The sequence below is a fragment of the Macaca thibetana genome, chromosome 12, assembly GCF_024542745.1.
Source record: "Macaca thibetana thibetana isolate TM-01 chromosome 12, ASM2454274v1, whole genome shotgun sequence".
In the NCBI taxonomy this organism is placed as follows: Eukaryota; Metazoa; Chordata; class Mammalia; order Primates; family Cercopithecidae; genus Macaca; species Macaca thibetana.
The window spans coordinates 53087862-53109986 of record NC_065589.1 but is presented as its reverse complement, the minus strand read 5'-3'; the positions used below and the strand labels follow the sequence as shown (position 1 = coordinate 53109986).

The 22125-nt window shown below is 38.1% G+C and overlaps 3 protein-coding genes and 1 long non-coding RNA gene across 16 annotated transcripts in view; 2 read left to right on the top strand and 2 right to left on the bottom strand.

Moving 5' to 3' along the window:
• Nucleotides 1-693: 693 nt before the first annotated feature.
• On the bottom strand, nucleotides 694-1168 carry LOC126932776 (uncharacterized). The gene is made up of 2 exons (XR_007718312.1): nucleotides 982-1168; nucleotides 694-892 (listed from the first exon to the last, which is right to left on the bottom strand). It is a non-coding gene; the product is annotated as an uncharacterized LOC126932776 (long non-coding RNA).
• A 6538-nt stretch (nucleotides 1169-7706) lies between these two features.
• On the bottom strand, nucleotides 7707-21199 carry ORMDL1 (ORMDL sphingolipid biosynthesis regulator 1). 4 transcript variants are annotated; one of them, XM_050751923.1, is made up of 5 exons: nucleotides 20723-20812; nucleotides 19862-19996; nucleotides 19266-19446; nucleotides 12355-12506; nucleotides 7707-8710 (listed from the first exon to the last, which is right to left on the bottom strand). In XM_050751923.1, exons 3-5 carry the CDS (start codon nucleotides 19437-19439, stop codon nucleotides 8575-8577), a joined length of 462 nt encoding a protein of 153 aa, XP_050607880.1. In that variant the 5' UTR covers nucleotides 19440-19446; nucleotides 19862-19996; nucleotides 20723-20812; the 3' UTR covers nucleotides 7707-8574. The 4 variants fall into 4 exon arrangements, with proteins under 4 accessions (XP_050607880.1, XP_050607878.1, XP_050607879.1 ...); XM_050751921.1 differs by lacking the exons at nucleotides 19862-19996; nucleotides 20723-20812 and adding an exon at nucleotides 21098-21199; XM_050751922.1 differs by lacking the exon at nucleotides 19862-19996 and having other exon boundaries at nucleotides 20723-20806.
• Nucleotides 20709-22121, top strand: LOC126932770 (uncharacterized). Its single transcript, XM_050751929.1, has one exon. It carries the CDS (start codon nucleotides 20709-20711, stop codon nucleotides 21030-21032), a length of 324 nt encoding a protein of 107 aa, XP_050607886.1. The 3' UTR covers nucleotides 21033-22121.
• PMS1 (PMS1 homolog 1, mismatch repair system component) overlaps nucleotides 21166-22125 on the top strand; it is a 141385-nt gene continuing 140425 nt past the window's right edge. For 7 of the 10 annotated variants that reach the window (XR_007718310.1, XM_050751866.1, XM_050751861.1 and 4 more), the window contains exon 1: nucleotides 21166-21412. The gene's annotated coding sequence lies outside the window, so the exon portion shown is untranslated. Of the gene's footprint in view, nucleotides 21421-22125 lie in introns of all 10 variants that reach the window. The other 3 variants (XM_050751869.1, XM_050751862.1, XM_050751864.1) reach the window with 3 other exon arrangements.

Below are 22125 nucleotides of genomic sequence, written 5' to 3'. Positions count from 1 at the left end.
CTGATACTTGTATCGGAGAAATAGGATGGAATCTAGCGGCTCCCCCTAGCAGGAGTCCCAGAGAACGGAAGTGTTTCTGGTCGGACAGTGTAAACCGTTTCTCCCACTTCACTAGGAAGAAAGGGACTGGCTTATTTTTACAATTAAAACAAAACAAAACTCGGGAGACTGAGGCAGGAGAACTGCTTGAACTGGGACCCGGGAGGCGGAGGTAGCAGTAAGCCGAGATCGCGCCACTGCACTCTAGCCTGACCTACAGAGGGAGACTCTGTCTCAAAAAAAAAAAAAAAAAAAAAAAGGCTGTGGTAAATATTCAGTTGCCTTAAAAAATCCTATTTTCATAATGCATTTTATTGTCCTTGCACGATATGTACACGAAATTCAGCATGGTATGTTTTCAGAGTCTTGCACCTGCTTTTTCTTTTTTTTTCTTTTATTGGTTTGTGAACTTTGTTTTGAACATTGTTTGAACAGATTTAGTTCAAGAGTCAGTCTTCTCCCACGCTGGTATTTAAGATTTTAGTAAGCAAGGACCTTAGAATCCACTGTTGTACCGGGCTGGCATATATACCTGCACTTTGCACGTTGTGAAGCTCTGGGTATAAAAGATGAGTAAATCCCATAACAACATGTTGGGAAGCCAGAGTACAGTCTAGAGGTAGATACAGACAAATAAGTAAATAATTGCCAGAATATGGTTGAGGTTTTTTAGTTGGAATTTGTGTTTTTCAAAAATTTCATTTATGTATAACAATAAAAATAATGATAAAGTGGCACTATGTACCAGGCACCTGTTGTAGATTAATTTCTTTCACAATCCCATGAAGTAGTCTCTGTCCTCATTTTACAGGCAACTGGGCCACAGATTTTGGGTGCTTTGGAGGTCACACAACTAGGAAAAGCAAAGCTAGGATTAGAAGTCAGGCCATCTGGTGGCACTGGAGTCTGTTTTCTTAACTGCTAGAAGAGAAAATAACTCACATTTTCTCTAGGGTGCACTGTTGGCCTAAAAAAGGAAAAAAAGAAAAATTAAAACCTAAAGGTTAAGAAAAATTAGTCATACTGTTAGAGGGGTCAGAGGTTATTTCTGTTATACACTGGAATCCAGTTTGAACATAAAACCTTTCACATCAGGTATTATTTTTCTTACAATTCCAATTATGTTCAGCAGGTGTATCCCAATGCTCTTCTGTGCTGTCAAGACAAGCAAGATCCTGTGTGTGCTATCATTGGTAGATTCCTCATCTAGGCACTCTTGGCCAGTGTTGAGTCCAAATGCTGTATTATGTGAAACAGGAGAACTCTAGGGCACATTAGTAAGGAATTTTATCTTTCCCTTGACCAAATATATGTGAAGTGGCACTTATACAAGTCCCATGTATTTAGCAAAGGTGTACATTTTGTATGTTCTTATTATAACATAGGAGAGGGTTATTGGGGGAAAGGCATGTATGCTGAGTCCTGTCTGTACTTTTATGCAGATACAGCTAGAATGCCACTCATGGGCATTCTCAACAAATATGGCCTACGTAAGCTTAACATAAATCAAGAGTTCCAGCTGTATCTAGATATGCTTATTTTGTCTCAGATACTGCGTGTCTAACTTTCCATTTGTAGCCTTCAGAGGAAAATTGTATTATTAATACATATTACATATTAATACATAGAAGAATCTTCTTTTTCTTTTTTTTTAGATGGAGTCTCACTCTGTCACCAGGCTGGAGTGCAGTGGTGTCATCTCAGCTCACTGCAACCTCCACCTCTTGGGTTCAAGCGATTCTCCTGCCTCAGCCTTCCGAGTAGCTGGGACTACAGGTGCCTGCCACCATGCCCAGCTAATTTTTGTATTTTTAGTAGGGATGACATTTCACTATGTTGGCTAGGCTGGTTTCGAACTCCTGACCTCGTGATGCAGCTGCCTCGACTTCCCAAAGTGCTGGAATTACAGGCGTGAGCCACTGCGCCTGGCCCAAATCTTAATTTTCAATATTTATTTCCTAATTATGTTCTACTAGGTTAGGTTTTATTTTCATTTATTACAGATTTATTGGGTTATTTCCTTTGTGCTAGGAACTTTATTAGTTATTAAGCATACAGATAAGGTCCATTGTCTGTTCTCAAGGATCTGAGTCTATAGGCAGAAGACAAAATGCAATACAGAATTATGGAAATGTGAATGGAAAGTGCATTCAGAGAGGGGTATTACTTGGGGAAAGCCATGTTTGCTTGCCACAGATGTATGCACAGCCTGGCAGGCCCATAGTATGATTACTTAAGTTTCAATATCTGATTATTTTATAGGCTTGAAATTGGTTTATCAGGTCTGGAAGTGACTAGACTTGGGAGTACTGAGTTACCCACCACAAATTGCTAATAAAATGGTGTGTAAAAGCCATTAATACTAATATATTCGTTTATGAGAAATGCAATTATGGAGGAGCTAGGATAGTTGAGTTTGCCGGTCATTATCTTCCTTCTATTGACCAAATTACAATGAAGGCTAAATCCACATTATAATCAGAAGATTGCTTGGTAAATATGGAATGGAAACAATAGACATGAGTTTGGTGCTTTTAATGGCTAATATTTCAAGCCTGATGCAGCCCTTTTCACTTGAGTCACATATGTGTCTTACATTCTTTGAGTTGGCTAGTGCTAAAAATACATTGCCATTTTCCTTTCTCCTTTTTTTTTTTTTTTTTTTGAGACGAAGTCTCGCTCTGTTGCCAGGCTGGATTGCACTAGCGTGATCTCGGCTCACTGCAACCTCTGCCTCCCGGGTTCAAGCGATTCTCCTACCTCAGCCTCCCGAGTAGCTGAGACTACAGGCGCGCGCCACCACGCCCAGCTTTTTGTATTTTTAGTAGAGACGGGGTTTCATCATGTTGGCCAGGATGGTCTCCATCTCTTGACCTCGTGATCCACCCGCCTTGGCCTCCCAAAGTGCCGGGATTACAGGCATGAGCCACCGCGCTGCGCCAGCCCATCCTTTCTCCTCTTAAATTTTCTTTGCTGACCAGTATCTCTTGATGTGGAACATTCTTTCATCAGTGGTAATACTGTCAATCAGGTCTTTGGAAGATATTTTGGGTTTTGTTTACTGAGCCATTATGCTTCTTTTACAAATTAACTTTTGTGAACTTTATTGCGGTAGGATTTACATAACAAAATTTACCATTTTAACCATTTTTAAGTTCAAAGGAACTAAGTACATTCACATTGCTATGCAACCATGACTACCATCTAGCTCCAGAACCTTTTCTTCTTCCCAAACTGAAATTCTGTACCCATTAAACAGTAAGCTCCCAGCTGGGCACAGTAGCTCGCTCCTGTAACCCCAGCACTTTGGGAGGCTGAGGTGAGCGGATTACCTGGGGTCAGGAGTTCGAGACCAGCCTGGCTAACATGATGGCCGTCTCTACTAAAAATACAAAAATTAGCTGGGTGTGGTGATGAATGCCTGTAATCCCAGATAAGTGGGAGGCTGAGACATGAGATTCACTTGAACCCGGGAAGCAGAGGTTGCAGGGACCCGGGATTGTGCCACTGCACTCCAGCCTGGGCAACAGAGGGAGACTCCATCTCAAAAAACAAAACAAAACAAAACAAAAAAACCCAGAAACCAATAAGCTCCCATTCCTTCTGCCTTCCAACCCTTAGCAACCACCATTCCACTTTGTTTGAATTTGATTACTCTAGGAATTCATAAAAGTGAGATAACACAGTATGTGTCATTTTGTGACTTATTTCACGTCATAATGTCTTCAAGATTCATCCAGGATGTAATATGTATCAGAATTTTCCTCCTTTTTAAGGCTGGATAATATTCCATTGTGTGTATGTCACATTTCTTTTAACCATTCATCCCTTGATGGACACTTGGATTGCTTCCATCTTCTGGCTATTGTGAATAATGCTGCTGTGAACAAAAATGGACAAATATCTGTCCAAGTTCCTGCTTTCACTTCTGGATATAATTTTAATTTTTGAGGAATCTCCGTACTAGATGATCTTATTTCCTTATTTTTTAAGTGTGTGGGTCTATGTGTGGTTTTGGCAGGCAAGGGAGAGGGTGAGTCTCTGTCGTTCCCACATACTCCCCATGACTGGTAAGTAATGTGTTAGAAGCATATGGTTTGATGAGAATTCTAGGAGAGACAAATGTTTCAAAGAATCTCTGTATTTTTACCAGCAATAACTAATAAATCATCTGGCTTCTCTGTTCTCACTATAAAATTATAAAATGAGGAAAATACTACATGTTTTATCATCTTGGTAAAGTGGTCAACATAAATGCAGAATATTTGAAAACTCGGGGGTTTTCAAAATAAGATTGTCAATAAAAATTTATAATTGCATAATTGGAAAGTCAGAAAATTTAAACACTGTAAAATTCCTTTCATACTTTATATCTTAAAACTATTTATTTTACAATGTTAATGAAGTAGCTTATTTCTTTACTAAAATCCTTGTATTTAAGATTATTTTATCAACACATACTTATGCAGTACGAGTGAACGGACACAGTGATAAACTGCTTTATCTGCTAAACTTAACATTAGTTAGAACTTGAGAGCTACACCTGTCATTCTATAACCATTGTTTATCAAGGGCTTGAATATGTGTCAAGAAATGAAATAAATTACAATACTACACTGAAAACTCAAATTTTTTTTTTTTTACTGTTTTTCTAATTATGAAATGTTTCAGATTTTGAAAAAAGGAAATACTATAAACAACTTCTGTGAGGCCAACATTCAACTTGAGATAAAATCATCCAATAGAGTTGAAGCCCTGTGTTCTATATACTTGATATATTCAGGATTCTGACTTTGATGTTTATAATTCTCTTGCGTTCATTTGTAGCTATATGAAAAATTTTAAACCCAACATAACAAACTACTTGCTAAATCACTGGATCATTTTTACCTGGAACTGAGATTAGGGAGTAAAATGTGATACATCTCATTATTTTCTTTCTGACATAATAGAGAGTTTATCTCTGCTATTCCACTTACGTTCCCCTCCCCTGCCTTGCACTACTCCAAACCTCCTTTTAGGGTATTTTACCTAGACATGTCTTTTTAGTACTGAACTTGTTCACATTTCTCACATCGACATGTAGTATCCGTGTTACTGTTTTGGGAATTACTCTTTTCTTTCTATCCTGTTAGAAAGACTATTAAATTGCACTGGTTGACACTGGGTTGCTCCATTTGTATTCTTCATGACTAGCATAAGGCTATTTTTATGTGATACTTACTGATGACATACATAATATAGAAGACACAGGAGAAATATACTGCATGAAAATCAAGATTCAGCTTTAGCTAGAGAAGATGAATCAATAAACTAAAATCTAACAAGATGGAGTTCTATAGGAAAAATGTCTTAAGAGTTTGGTTTAATAAATCAATTTAATATGTGAAGGGTAATCATAATTTAACAGCACTATATATTGAAGATTTAAGATTTTAGTGACATAGTGAATCAGTGATATGTAGTTGTCAAAATAAAAAACTAAAGTGGTATTAAGCAGTGTTAAAAAAAAAAGCATCCAGAACAGGGGAAGTGGTACTCTTTCACAGCATATCTGATCACCTCTTGTATTTAACTCTTGTGCTATATAATAAGGAATAAACTGGAACTTAGAGCAGAATTACCAGGATAGTGGGAGAAATCTGAAACCATATCATATCGAAAATGATGAAGGCTCTAGTAATATTTATTCCATGCTGCTGACACAAATTTAAAAGTTATCTTTAAATAGTTGAAGAGTTATGTAAATATTAGATTTTTGACTCAATATACAACAAATTGTAAATTCCATTACAAAACTAGAATATACTGTCTTATAAGTCCTCTTCTATTAATATTATTATTAAAACAGAACTAAACAGAAGGGTGGTAATTAATGAAGATTTAAGCTAAGGTAGGGGGCCCAGCAAGCAGATCACTTGAGGTCAGGAGTTTGAGACCAGCCTGACCAACATAGTGAAATCCCATCTCTACTAAAAATACAAAATTAGCTGGACGTGGTGGCACACACCCATTATCCCAGCTACTCAGGAGGCTGAGGCAGGAGAATTGCTTGAACACGGGAGGCAGAGGTTGCAGTGAGCTGGGATCACATCACTGTGCTCCAGCCTGGGAGACCAAAAAAACCCGGCTCCAGCCATCTCAAAAAAAAAAAAAAAAAAAAAAGTTAAGGCAGGGGGTTGAATTACATGGTGTCCAAGGGCTTCTCTAATTTAGCCTCATATAGCTCTATAAGCTAATTCACATAGGTGTTAGTCAAGGAGATATTATTATGCCCCTTAGGATCTTTATAATTCAATAGACAGTAGTACCATAAACCTAGAACAAGGATGGGGGCAGGTCAAAGGGACACAGCAGTCAACTTGTAAGTACTCCTAATGGTCAAAGCTGGAGGACAATTTGAGCAACAAATCATAATGGATTATATAACCCAAAGAATGAAATATCCATGAGCCCAGAGTGTAAGTGATTTAATAAATAAGTAAATGAGGGAGAATAGACAAATCTTCCTTATAAAAGATTCCAATAAATAATTATAGAAGGAATAAGATAAACAGAAAATCATCACTAGAACTCCACAGTAATAATTGCTGCAAGAAATACCCACCAATGAATGCTAAAATTAGTGGCATTTCTGAGCTCATGACTCCTTAGAAACTGCCATTATGTCTCCTGACTTGAAGCATTTATGGCATGGCAATTTATTTTGTTCCAAGTAATAGTCATTATAGATTTTGTTTGAAACTGGAATGTAGCCATCAAAGGGAAGGGAGTTGGTTTGTCTTGTTTACAGACTATCCTCAGTACCTAACATAATTCCTGTAACAGAGTGGGCCCTTCAAATATCTACCGAGTAAATATTTTTAAAGCATTGATAGGAGAAAGCAGTGAAGAAAGCATGTGTAAGAGGGAGACTTCTGTCTCTGAAGTATGTTAAAAAAATGTAAGCCTTTTGAGATGAACTTTAAAATAAAGAAAAATGAATGTTTTTTGTTACTTTAATTTTACAAATTCAGTTGCTTAAAAATAAACTTGAAAAATGTCACTTTAATTTTGATGACTAAATTTGGAGAGCTTTTGAAATAATCTTACACCAAGGAAAAATTTTATTAAATTATGGATCACCAGTTATTTAAAAATACATGGGAAAAGACAGACATACAAAGGTAGTATCATACAACTGATTTCTAAACTCAATACTTTTGAAGTACAAAACAATGATCATTACCCCCCAAAGTCAGTTTACTGACACGAATTGATGTTTAAGTTGGTCTATAATTCTTTTCATTCAATTATGTTTATAAATGTTACTGAATTTTTAAATTTTGTCCCATATCTGAACTTGGTTTTTTTTGACATGTTTACTTCTCAAAGTAGTATATAGTTATTTCTTGCAATTAATGTCAGCAACTATAGGAAGCTTTCCTAAGTCACAAGAATTCAATATGGTTGCTGTTCTGGAGACAGTTACCATTTTGGGCTATATATACTAAAACCCCCGTATTCAAAGGCAAAATATTCATGGGCAAAATATGGGGGTTGAGAGCAGGAGAACTAAGAAAAGAAAATGTTATCTTTTACTGCAGACCTGCCAAAAAAGACTCCATTACTTACTTTGGTACTATTGCTAGAGACGTCATTTCTGCCACAGGTTGGCTATATGGTGGTTCTTTTATATTTCCTTTTTCAAATGATGACAAACTTTGCCAATTAAATAGTTCAACCAAATAAGCAGACACCTTTAAATTACCATTACTTTTCAGTTGCTTGAAAGAAATAAATTATTTTCTTAATTGGTTTAGCAGCCTTGTGTCTGGAAAAGCAGTAAAACCCGCTTTGTTCCAAAATTAGAACACTGACTCAGAGGCTGCTTGTCAGATACTTGGCTATTTTCTATCACCAATCAGTCACAAAGGTGAACCTCCATGAACTCTGTAATGTAATAAATGTAAAAATGGCCTCACTGACCAATACACAATATTGAGCCAGCAAAACCAAAAAAGTACCCTCATAAGTGAGAAATGGCTTGTATAAAACAAAAGGATATACATCCTCTTACATAAAACAAGAGAAATATGTATAGTAATAAAAATAATCTTTAATAAACTTGTATAGAGATGATTCCGGTTTACATGTAAGTCTGCTTTAACTAACCATGGCTGAATGATTGGAAATGTTCTTTTCTTAACACAATGCCCATTCATTATAAGTTAAGCTGGTCCTAGTTTTTTACAAATCTCTTATTTCCTTGAATTTATCTACTACACCCTCACTGTGATGCCCTTGAACTTATAAGCTGGGCCTGCCCAGCCTGCTTATAAAGCCCCTCTTCAGAAATATACCAGATGTATTAAACAGAGGCATCATTTAATGGAAATCTGCACTTCAAAACAGCACTTGAAGGACCAACCATTGGCCCTCCAATGTAAATACTTCTTAATTTCACATTATCACAGAAACAGTGCAGTTTATAACCACTCCTTTCTTATAAGAAATTCAGCAGCTGTAAAAAGTTTTGTTCAGTTTCAAAAGATTTCAATACTTATTAATTCCAAAGATCCGAACACCATGTAGCTGTGGCATTTTGGGAATTAGCACACTCAGGAGAGAAGCTGTGTTTAGGATGAAGTGAGTTGGATCATACTTCGTATAGAAACTTGCCAGAAAATATCTGTAGAGATAAAAGTTAAGAATATATATAACATCCAAAAATAAAATTACTTAGAACTTAAACAATTTTAAAGGTAGGAAAAAAAGGCCATTAAAGCATAAATACCTAAAAATAAAACTATTTCTGAGCACTAAAATAAAAGGAACCATTTTAGTTTGGCCCCAAGTTTTATCTCATTGGGAACTAAAAAATTTGTTTAATGGAGGTCCATATTTTCCATTTCTGTAATTGTATTAAATACATTTAATAGAACACATTGCATCCTTTAAAGCAAGGCTTTCAAACTAGGGTTCATATGCCCTCTGTAATTACAGGTGTGGTTCTGTATTTCCATGTATGTTTCTGAGAGAGATCTGGATTCAAAGCATTCATCTTATTCTCAAAAAGTTTTATGACTCACAGGTTAAAAACCTCTACTGCAAAGCTCCGAAAAATGGGGTTTTAGTTCATTAGTACAATTCCTATCTTTGAAGGAAATAAATATTTAGTTGCCCTTTTGATGTTCTCATTTTCATACTGTAGTTGATTGAGCAGCTCTGTAACCAGTTTAACTGGTAACTTGAAAGACACTGTTGTACCATTCCAGCTGCTTTTTAATAATCAAATGCATGTATGTTTTTGGATATCCAACTGAGAATTTGTTTTAACAAGCCCCAAGCCTAAAGCACCTTTAAAACCATAAATCACCAAGTCCAGAATGTTTAGTTTCACCTACGGGTATATCAAGGTGCAGACACATCATCTGATTACTAACGGAATAATACAGATAAGATATAAAGAATAAAACATCATGTCTTATTTGTTCATAACTAAGAAATTAGTTTCTATTTAGGTGTTTATTTTTGCAGTACACAGGGAAAGTATTCTAAAAATCTTTACTGACATTAGTTTCTCATAAGGGAAAATAAATATCTTGTGTAATATGGTTAGAAGAGAGAAGCTACTTCCAAGTATGACAAAAAAATCACAGTCAGAGAATTTTATACATTTTTAGAACCATCTACATTGAGAAATCCTACAATCTTCCACCTATTTTGCAAACTAGTCAGAATATTCTTTCTCGAGTGTAAACCATATTCAATTCTGAAATTCTTTCTTCCTGCTTTCATGTATTTGAAGACTAAATTTATACTTCCTTTACTGAACAAAATAGGACATCACTTGCATTTAGCAAACTCATTTCATTTCCCACCATCATTACAGGTTTAATCTATAATCTGGGATAGGTTAGAAATAATAAATCTTATAATGGGTTCTTTTGACTATAACCTAGCATATGTCCCCTTTTTGTCTTTTAAACAAATTTTGTGTGTAGATTATATGAAAATTACTTGCCTCTTTCAAAAACTTAGACAACCCTCTGATGGTATGCAAAACCCAGGTGGGAATCAGTGTGACAACATTTATTTGCCAACAGCTATATTGGAAAGAGACCTGTATTACAAGATAGTAGTTTAGGGTGTAAACCTGAGCTCTTAACTCCAACTAGGTGCAAGATAATGCATTTGAGTCTGTTTCTTTACCTAAACATCTGGAATATGGTGGCTCATGCCTGTAATCCCAGCACTTTGGGAGGCCGAGGCAGACGGATCACCTGAGGTGAGGAGTTCAAGATCAGCCTGGTCAACATGGTGAAACCCCATCTCTACTAAAAATACAAAAAGTAGCTGGGCATGGTGGCACACACCTGTAGTCCCAGCTACTGGGGAGGCTGAGGCAAGAGAATCGCTTGAACCTGGGAGGCGGAGGTTGCAGTAAGCCGAGGTCACGCCACTGCGCTCTGGCCTGGGCAACAGAGCGAGACTGTCTCAAAAAAAAAAAAAAAATCTGGAATAACATTCCATGTCACACCTACCTGACAAATAGTTAAGTAAGAAAATGTGAAAGCACTTTGAAAAGTCTTAATGCTATATAGATGGCTTTAATGCTATTTCTTCAGTTAAGTAAGCAATTTAATCAGAATATTTGAAATCATACCTGGTCAAAAATATATTTTGAGAAATATGGACACTGTACACAGGTACATCTCAGTTGACCTTTTGTGTGATAACTGTGATTAAAACTTCAGAATATGTCAGGCGTTTTACATGTATTATGATGCAATCTTCAATGTTTTACAGATGAGAAAACTGAGCCTTTGAAGAAAATGGCCAAAAGTCACAGAGCTTCAAAGGGGTTGAGCCAAAATCCAAATTCAGGGCCATCTGAATAACCAATATTTTTGTTATTACATGCATGCATGCATTCATTCACTTATTTATTTAATAAATCGGGTCTTACTCTGTTGCCCAAACTGGAGTACAGCATGTGACTGGAGCTCACTGCAGCCTCCAACTCCTAGGCTCAAACCATCTCCTGCCTCAGCTTCCCACGTAGCTTACGTTTATTTTTATTAGACCTCACTGACACTTTTCTTTGAGGTTAATTTTATATGGGACTAAACCAGTTCAAAATTTCCTCAAAGGGCTATAAATTAAGGAAAAAGGACCCCATTATTTTATGATCAGTTTATTCCTTTCACTTGAAAAATGTCTTCCCTTACTTAAATATCTAAAGCCTATTCTCTCTTAAGTTCTAGCATAAGGATTTCCAACATCCACCTCCAGGATGTCTTTTGTGCTACGCCAGGCTGTGCTGACACTATCATGGATATTATTATGTTTAAGCTAGATGGTACAGAGTATTAAGATATATGAGCAATACCTCTATTATGTGTAGGCCACTGTACTTACTGTGGGATTCAAAGCAATCCATGCACTTATAAATTCTTTGGAGAGACAAAATAAAACATATATACATTTTTTTTATTTGTCAATTATACCTCAATAAAGCTGGGGAAAAAAGGAAGCGGCATTTCAGGTAGGAGATATGATTTGAACAAAGACAGAAATAGGACTACACATGAAATATTCAAGAAATGCTGCTTAGAAGGCCAGGTAGGAGTTGGGTGGGGATAAAATATTTACATCAAGGGAAAATGGGGTAAGAATTATTTTCTGGAAGGTGCAGAACATCAGATAAAAGGAAGAAATTAGATACCAGATACAGGTTACATGCTATCCAGGTAGATATTATCTCATTTATTTCTTACAGCATTAGTATTGAATTAGGTATCACTAGCTAGAATTTTATATATGAGCAAACCAAGCTGGCTGAATGATATATATAGGACTCCACCCAGGTCTGTCCTGTAATGAAAGCCTGACCTCTTTTTTTCGAAACCATACTCTTTCCCAAGGAGTCTGAATATCTTAATAGGTTAGGTGGCCAGTGAAATTCTTCTGATTGTCTAAATCATTGCTTAGGGAGATTAATCTGACAGTGCAATATAGAATATGATTATGTATTTTGTGTCCTTATATGAAACCTAAGAATGGGAGCTGGAATACATTTGACCTCTATATCCTACATGTCTAGGTGCACTGATTAGCATGTAATATTGTCTTCGTATGTACTGACTGAAGTGAAAACTAATTTATTATCAACTTGTTAAAAATTCTGTCTATAATTTATATTCTATCCGAGGTGCCACTTATTGATAGAAGTTTTCAACAAAATGCTGTTTCTAATTCCAATTCAATCTGATGAAAGGATATTTTCCTCTTATCCAATCCTCCTCATACCTAAACATTTCTGCCACTTACAAAATTATTGGAGAAATTGTGAAAAACTTCCGTGAAGATGTAAACTGTACTCCATAGTCCAGTTGTTCCCAATGAGTTAGGAGCCTTGCTTTACCCTGGTCAGGAGTTTCGAAAGGTGTTCCTTTCACTGCATGCAAAAATACATACATCCCCTGGAAAACAAGCAAGGGGGTAGAAATGAACAATATTAAATACAAAATTAGTCTTTGTCAGTAGCATTAACAAGGTTCCAAGCTGTTTGTGAGAGAGTGTGGGATTTAGCTGAGTTCATTTCGTGCTTTCAGATAATAGTGAAAGGCTGTGGCCAGTTTCATTATAATAAAATAGAACTTTCTAGGGTATATAAATTATTATTAAATGAGAATTTGTAAAAGGTCACTTGAAAGTAACCTGTTTGCATTTCTTTTCATTAAATTGAAAATAAGTATCAGTGTAGCTTCGTATCTTTACATTCAGATTTTCCTACACTTTTCCTATTAGGAAATAGGATTACTTTTTCCCCAATGTACAGGAGGTTTTTCTTCAGGGTATATTAGTAAATTTGATGATACTTAAAAAATGATGAAGACATACAAACTAGTAGAAAACAATAAAATGATTAAAATCTATCGGGAAAAATAGTTTTGAGATATTTAATATGATGACTGCCTTTGCCTTAATAGTTCTCTTCCAAAGCAACAAAAATAGTTTGATATAATAGGTATAATGTTCCACTCAATTCCCTTTTTAAATCGCCATTGTGCCTCAATAGTGTTTCTTCTGAAGTCAGTTTTTAAAACTCAAAGCAAATAACATTACTAAAAGCCATTCTGTCAGATCTGTCAGATCATATGAAACATATAACATTTTTATTAATAGTTAGGATAGAATAAAACCAATATATAGTAGATCTGGTTTCCTTGAGATTATGATACCCATTTAGACTGATAGGCAGTGTTTCATTCAGGATCACTGCTTGAGACACTGTAAAAGGATAATGCCTAAATACTATCATGACACAAAATTTTTCCTTCCAAACGCCACAATGTGATGTCATTTTTCCTACCTCAGCTTTTAATGATTATGTAGAAAAATTACGGATTTGAAATTTTGTATGATACCAAGTTAACCAAGCCCTTCCTTTCAAGGCTTAGTCTACTTCCTAGTTTTTCCATTAGGCAATTCAGAAGTCGTTTAGCTGCAATAACACGTAAGCTATGGAGGAAAGGACTCATGTTCAATTGGATTTAACCCACCAAATATTTAATAAGTGGCTTATATGTACAAGACACAGGACATACACGCACATATGAAATTGAATGAGATGTACCCAAGCCTTGGAGAAATTTAATCCTCTAAGAGATGGTAAGGAAAAAAAGATATGCATAAACAGCTAGAAAGTAGGGCAGAAATTGCTATCAAAGGTACAATCAGAATACTCAGCAAATGGCAGGGGAGGGAAAGGTTCGTTGTTGCTGTGGCAAAAGTCTTGATGCTACCTCATTAATTACCTCATTCTTAAAGGTTCAGCTCAAATAACAATTCCTTAGGAAAACCTACCTCATTAGTAATAATCTCCTGTTTATGTAGTTGTATACAATTTTATTGAAAATACGATTACAGTACGGTATATCGTGTTAGAGTTGTTTGAATGATGTTTGTTTTCCCATTAGCCTGAATACACTAGGAATAAGCACGGGACACTGCAAGACATTAGACACTGGACACTTCCAACATTAGAAATATTGGAAGATGACATTATGCCAAGGACTATTTATTCTGTAAGCACTACAAAACCATTTTTATATGGGCTTTAAAGTGAATTATAAAACAGAAAGTATGTTTTCAAATTCTCAGGGGGTATAGGACCCCCAAAAAGTTAAGAACATCTGTTCCAGACCACATACATATTAGAAACTAAAAGAATAATCATCCTCTCATTATTTCTTTCAAACTATATAGACTTAACTTGTGTTTAGAATATCGAAACAGTTTATTTTATACATCTTTTCAGTGAAAAATAATAAAATCTTTATCTGGCCATATATCTTCTGCCCTAGTATTATGTTTTAAATTATTTTTATATAAAAATGTTTGTGATCATTATTCCTACATTAAAAGAATTAGGGAACAAAAGTATGTAGCTCATGGCTAGTCCTTACTAATACCTACTGAATCAAAATGAATCATTCATTTTTAAAGCTGGGCCAAGAATCTTGTGAAGCATAACCTCTAAGGATGAGGTAGCACTTAATAAAACAACCACTGTAGGTTTCTTTCAGAAAGGCAAATACACTATTTTTCTAACTGGGTGTAACAATTAGGTCCATTTTCTCATTTTTAAAGGCATTCAATATATATTTCAGATTTTTAATTGGTTTATTGTGGCTATCTTCAAAGGAAACTTAAATTTGGAGTCATGTAATTGCAACTCCTATGGCTAATTAAGTTTTTAGTGTGGTGAACTAATAACAAATAAATCAGAGGTTTGCTTTCTATACAGTGTTAATTACCAATCATTTGTCCATGGTCAACCAATTTGAAACAAGGTTAGGGGGTGGTAGTGGTGCAGGGATGGCTTCTAAAATATACTTAATACATGTGCCATTGGAGAATGGAAAAGACTAACTTGGCCAGGTGTGGTGGCTCATGCTCAGTACTTTGGAGGCCAAGGCGGGCAGATCACCTGGGAGTTCGAGACCAGCCTGACCAACATAGTGAAACGACGTCTCTATTAAAAATACAAAAATTAGCCAGGCGTGGTGGTGCACACCTGTAATCCTAGCTACTCAGGAGGCTGAGGCAGGAGAATTGCTTGAACCCAGGAGGCGGAGGTTGCAGTGAGCTGAGATCAGGCCACTGCTCTCCAGCCTGGGTGACAGTGAGACTCCGTCTCAAAAAAAAAAAAAAAAAGACTAACTTATTCAGCAAACATTTAAATAAGTCTTTAGAGATACAAAAATTAAAACATAAAGAGATAAACTGCTAATTGTAAAACAATGACAACCACATGATAAAAGAATGCAGCATGGGAGTTGTGTAGATTCCTGGAGGGACAGTTTTGCTGTAGGAGAGCAGGAAGGAGGGAGGGGTATTAAAATACTAGAGAGGGCTGGGCATGGTAGCTCACACCTGTAATCCCAGCATTTTGGAAGGCCAAGACAGGTGGATCACCTGAGGTCAGGAGTTCAAGTCCAGCCCAGCCAACATGGTGAAACCCCACCTCTACTAAAAATACAAAAATTAGCTGGGTGTAGTGGTGCATGCCTGTAGTCCCATCGATTCGGGAGGCTGAGGCAGGAGAATCGCTTGAACCTGGGAGGTGCAGGTTGCAGTGAGCCAAGATTGTGCCACTGCACTCCAGCCTGGATGACACAGAGATACTCCATCTCAAAAAAATAAAAGTAGGCCCTGAGTGCCATGGCTCACTCATGCTTTGGGAGGCTAAGACAGAAGGATCACTTGAGGCCAGAAGGTTGAGACAAGATGGGTAACATAGCAAGATCCCCATCTCAATCAGTCAATCAGATGAGCATGGTGGCACACACCTATAGTCCTAGCTGAGGGAGGCTGAGGCAGGAGGATCACTTAAGACCAGGAGTTCGAGGCTGCAGTGAACTATGATCATGCCACTGCACTCCAGCCTGGGTAACAGAATGAGGCCCTGTCTCTGTAAAAAAAACAAAATGGCTCGGTATGGTGGCTCATGCCTGTAATCCCAGCACTTTGGGAGGCTGGTGCAGAAGGATTGTGTGAGGCCAGGAGTTCAAGACCAGCCTGGGCAACATAGTGAGACCCTATCACTATTAAAATAAAAACAAATTAGCCAGATATGGCGGCATGTGTAGTCCTCAAATTTCTTGGGAAGCTAAGGTGGGAGGAGCTATGATCACGCCAGTCTCTTAAAAACAAAAGAGTACTTGGTCCAGGTGAAAAGAAAATATAGTAGAATAGCTTAAGCCAAAGCAATAAAATGAGAGCAGATGATTTTATTGCTAGTGTACAGCCTGTATTTAGAGATGGTTGAGATAAGGTGAAGTCTCCTTGTTTCTGCACTGTTATCAACTGGTCTTATATGTCACACAAGAAACTTGGATTTTACCATGACTGCAGTGGATAATCACTGAATGACTTAAGAGTATGACTTGAGCAAGCACGCATTTTTAAAACATCACTCTGCCAAGTTGTAATGCAGAAGGGTAGAGAAGCATCAAGAAGACCATTTGATTTATCCGAGTAATTTACTTGTGGAAAAAATGAGGGTATGGGGATCAAGTTGAGAGTAAAGCAGTAGAAGGCAGTGCTCTGAGCAAACTGGATATGGAATATAAAGGAAAAGTTATCCTAAGACTTAGGTGACTTTGTATTCTTCTTTGCATTGGATGGTTCTGATTATACCTATTCTCTTGTAGTAGTTATTACCAGAGCTCCATTTTACTCTCTAAACAGTCTGTTTGGACTATACGTTACAGGTTGAGTATTCCTTATCCAAAATGCTCGGGAGCAGAAGTGTTTCAGATTTTGGATTGTTTTGGATTTTGGAGTATCGGCATATACATAATGAGATATCTTGGGGACAGGGCCCAAGTCTAAACATGAAATTCATTTATGTTTCATATACATCATACACACACAGCCTAAATATAATTTTGTATGGTTATCTTTAATAATTTTGTGCATGAAATAAAGTTTTGACTGCATTTTAATTGCAACCTGTCAGCTCAGGTATGGAATTTTCCGCTTGTGGCACCATGTTGGTGCTAAAACAGTTTCGAATTTTAGAACATTTTCTATTTTGGGTTTCCTATTAGGGATGCTCAACCTGTGTATTAATTGCTTTACCATTAACATTTAGCTGTCCGGCTTGGCCTTTAGAAAAGATTAGTGGTGAAGTCAGAGGAGCAGATTGTGGGTGGTAAGGGACTAATCAGGAATAAGATAAGTTCCATTTATACTCGTTTGGTTTAAGGTGCAAGGTAATCTGGTGATATAAATAAATAGGAGCATCCTTATTCTACAGGTAGAAACTGAAAATATAGGTAGATGAAGTAACCTAGGTAGAATACATAGCATAAGAAGAGATGAAGAAAAGAACCTTGGGAATAGAAATATTTAAGAGAGGAAAAGAGAAGGAAGACTCCATAAGAAGAAAGAGAAGGTCAGAAATACATGCCGGTGAAAGTGATCCTATGGAAGCCAAAGGAAGTTTCAACAAAAGGGAGATGATTAGTGCAAAATATTTCAGAGAAGTCACTATTTAAAAGAAAACATCTTTTGCCCTTACAAAGTCTATCACATAAAATGGACTAAATGGACACGTATTTATCATGTCTACCAGCACATCATTCTTGTCCTCCTCCAGTCAACTTCAAATATACTCCAGAAGATAGAAAATAAATATTATTATTATTGTTATTATTTGAGACAGGGTCTCACTGTCACCCAGGCTGGAGTGCAGTGGCACAATCATGGCTCACTGTGACCTCCGCCTCCCAGGCTCAAGCGATTCTCCCACCTCAGCCTCCCGATTCTCCCATCTCAGCCTCCCGAGTAGCTGGGACTACAGATGTGCTACCACCATGCCCGGCTAAGGTTTTGTATTTTTTGTAGAGACAGGGTTTCCGGTTTCACCATGTTGCCCAGGCTGGTCTAGAAATCCTGACCTCAAGTGAGCTGCCTGCCTCAGCCTCCCAAAGCACTGGGATTACAGGCGTGAGCCACCGCTCCTGGCCAAAATAAATGTTAATTTTAAAAAATCAATTTCTCCTGTTTTCCTGTCTTAATGCTTTAAGTTAATTTTAAAAAATATCTTTCAACAAATGTACTGCTAAACTGGATTCAATTAAAATTTTCAAGTAACTATTTCCTCCTTTTCACGTTATTTTAATAGGCTATTAAAACTAGAAAAGTCGCTGTCAGGATTTTTTGTTTTTGTAAAAGGCAATTTCCAGGGCTGCATTATATGGTCAGTAGAGTCAGTCAAAACTTTGCTACTCTGTTAGCACTAATACAAGAGAGTGATACTCAACAAGCAGCAGCTAAGACACCATAAGATCCTGAATCACATAAGATATGATTAAGTTCAACACTTAAATACTGAAACAGTAAAGAATACTTATACAATTTAGATAGATAAGTTAACAAGGATTGAAACTAAAATGATCTATTTTCTAGATTTTATACAATGAGAAAAAAAAAGTCTTACTTAGAAAAAGGCCCAGTTTTGAAATAAAGTGTGAAAGAAAAAAGAAAATTCTATCCCAGATTAGAATTCTTCAAAATTAAGTCTTATATACTAAAAACCACTAAACTATACACTTTAAATGGGTGGATTTTATTGCATGTGAATTATATCTCAAAAAAAGCTGTTAAAAAAACTAAGTTGTACATATCACAAAACCTTAAGCTTTTTTAAAAACTGTGTTTAAACACACGTCATAAAGTTTACCATCTTAGATGCTTTTTTCCTTTGAGACAAAGTCTCACTTTGTCACCCAGGCTGGAGTACAGTGACATAATCTTGGCTTACTGCAACCTCTGCCTCCCAGGTTCAAGGGATTCTCCTGCCTCAGCCTCCAGAGTAGCCGGGACTACAGGCATGTGCTGCCCCGCCCAGCTAATTTTTGTGTTTTTAGTAGAGATAAGGTTTCACCATGTTGGCAAGGCTGGTCTTGAACTCCTGACCTTGTGATCCACCCGCCTTGGCCTCCCGAAGTGCTGCGATTTTAAATGTATAATTGAGTGGTATTAAAAACATTCATATTGTTGTGCAATCATCACCATTACCATCGACATCCACAACTCTCTTCATCTTGCAAAACTAAAAACTCTGTACCCATTAAGCAATAACCCTCCATTCCTTCCGCCCCTTAATTTCTGGCAACCACTAAACCTAAAACTTTTAAGTGTTTAGTATAATGTGAAATTCTTACCAGATTATGTATAATATTTGTTAAAGTCCAAGCAACAGGAACACTGAAGAAGGGAATGCTGAGTAAGACAATATGAAGCAAGCCAACTCCCAATGCATATGTTAGCCACATACCCCGGCTGTTCATGACACGGGTATTTGGATTCACTTCACTGTGGGCAACTCCAACATTCATGTTTGCTCTATAGGAAAGTAATAAAATGAATCAACACTGATATAACTGGCAACCTAAACACCCCCAATTCTGACATGACAAGGTACATGTGTTACGATGATTATTTTTTCCTAGTTATCTTGAGGTAGCACACAAACACCATCCAAAATATGCTACTTGTAGAGATGCTGCTGACAGCAGTGAAGAATCGTCAACATCTGACTTTATGGTAAGACAAGACTTATTATCATGGTTCTAATTTAAAAAGTAGTTAAAATGCCTTTCCTAAAGTTTGTTTTCTAGCATGCTGTTTTACTAAATAGGAAAATTCAAACTGAAAGAGATAACCTACATTTTCTTATATCATGAGAGCAACGTGAAAAGCCAAAAGCTAAATTTACCAACATAATAAATTTATATTAAAAAGAAAAAGCAGAACTCACCCAGCCAGTCTGTCAAGTAGCCAGACTCTTATATCTGACTTACTGTATCCATAAAGAATAGTCAGAGTTCAGATCACTTCTTTCTGAATACTGAATGTGGAAGGTACATGCCGTTGACATAATGTGGTGTAAAATCTACATGGTCAAGGGATAATGTTTGTTTCTCAATTTTGTGATACATCTAGGTGAAAATAAAGAGTCTTCTGAATATTTCTCTAGTCAATTAAAAAACTTCAGTTTTCTTTCTTCTCTTTAAAAAAGTTTTTCCCATCTCCTTTCCATTTAAGATGGACTCCAAAGGAAGAACTGATAATAGTTACCAGTTCTTTTAATGATGGTGTTTACTTGGGTCTAAGAATTCCTTAAAATAAAACTGTCCTGAAGAACACCTATCATCCGAGGGAGGGGGAAAACGAGGCTAGATTACATTTGGAACAGTTGTGATTTTAAAATACACAAACGCTTGTATTACGGAGTTAGCATACGGAGAGGAACTTCTCTTTTCCCCATCCAGCAAGTGCTTCCAGAGTATAATGCTCCTTCCCCTCTAGAGACGCACAGAACAGGCATCAAAGGTTAAGGGGACGAAAAGTTAGTTACACTAAGACCGCGAGAGTCTCCAATTTGTATGTGTAAATCCTTCGTCTAAACACACATCATTTATCATACATTATTTTAAACTACTTAGAACATGCCAACACTCAAGATAGTTTTCCCACGTTCCACAGGATGGAGGCCTGAAATTTACATCTCAGCTGGAAGGCAAAGCTGGTGCGGTACTCATCCTATTCCAACCAGAAAACCTTTCCCCAGCAGGTTTGCCGCGCTGCCCCGCGACTGGTAAACAATGACCTTACAGACCGTGAAGAGGCCGTCGGCTCTGCCCTCGCCGGTGCCTCCGGAGACGGCGACCCGCAGCGGCCCCTCAAGGGAGTTCCCCCTGCCTGAGCCCTCTGGGACAGAGAAAACGCAGCAAAGGCCGCCGCTGCTACCACCTCAGCACCTCCCCCAACCCGCCCCTTCCTTCTCGCAGCCGCACGTCACGTCAGGACCCTGGCAAGACAGCGAAGATTTGCGTAGGGGACGAGCCTCTGAGGCCACGGCTCGCACGGCCACGCAGGGCGCCGCAGATGCAGCCGGACCTCACTTTTCCCTCTCAGGACGACCCTAGGCCACCAGCAGTTCCCTACGGACGAAGGAGACTGTACAGCGTCCGTCGTGTTCGTGCCCACTTACCCGCCGCCCCACTCCCGGCCGCCGGCTCGCAGCAGGACCAGCCGGGCTGCTACGGCCGCGGATACACGCCCTCAGGCCGGGCGCTGCGTAGCTTGCGCAAGCGTTCACAGACAGACTCGCTGCCAGCGGATTGGCTGCGAGCAGCGCCAATCTTACGTTCCCCCCGGGCGAGACGGGACTAAGTGCCGCGCTCCTTGTACCCGCTCTGCCGCGCGCATGCTGGGTGCGAGTGCGGGGTCGGGCCTGCGCTCCGGGTGAGACGCTGGCTGCTTGCCGCTGGTGGATGGTAATTGCCTGCCTCGCGCTAGCAGGAAGGTAGTGTGGTATGACTAACGGGTATTTATTATATTCTCGAGGGCTTGAGGGCCCCCATCTCCTTTACTCGTCCTGGTCCGGGCGCGAACGCTGTAGTGCAGCTAAGGGCGCTCCCCGCGGGCGGGAAGCGAAGCCGGGCTGGCAGGCGCGCACACGTGGAGCGCGTTCTCTGAGCTGATCTGGGCTCGGGGTGTTCTGGCTTGGTCTTTGTTGCGGCCCATTCCCAGACCCTTCTGGGTGCAGGACTTAAAATTTGTTTTCCAGGCAGCAAATTTAACCCATGGCAACTGTAACTCATCTTGTGAGGTTGGCGGTTTATAGTATTCTATCCTGTGGCATCATACAAGGGGTGCAAGTTAAACTCTTTAAAGTTAATCACGATGTTTGCTCGTGGCCTTCTGGGTTTATCCGTACGCCCAAGACAGGCACCTGTATTACACATACTGAGGAAATGTGGATACCAAAAACTGATCCTGAAGAAAGTCTTGATTAGATTTTTTGGAATCGCCTTTGAAATGTAATTTCCCTCACCTTGGCAGTGCGGAAAGTTTGTGATCTTTATTGCCTAAATAGCTTTCAACATTTTGAAATTGACTTGAGAATGTTCGCTATGTATGTCTATGTATCTTGAATTTCTGTTGGCTTTGTGAACTTGTTTTGGATTTAGTCGGATCTTTAAATAAATGATTTCTTTGTGTTCTCTCTAATGAAAG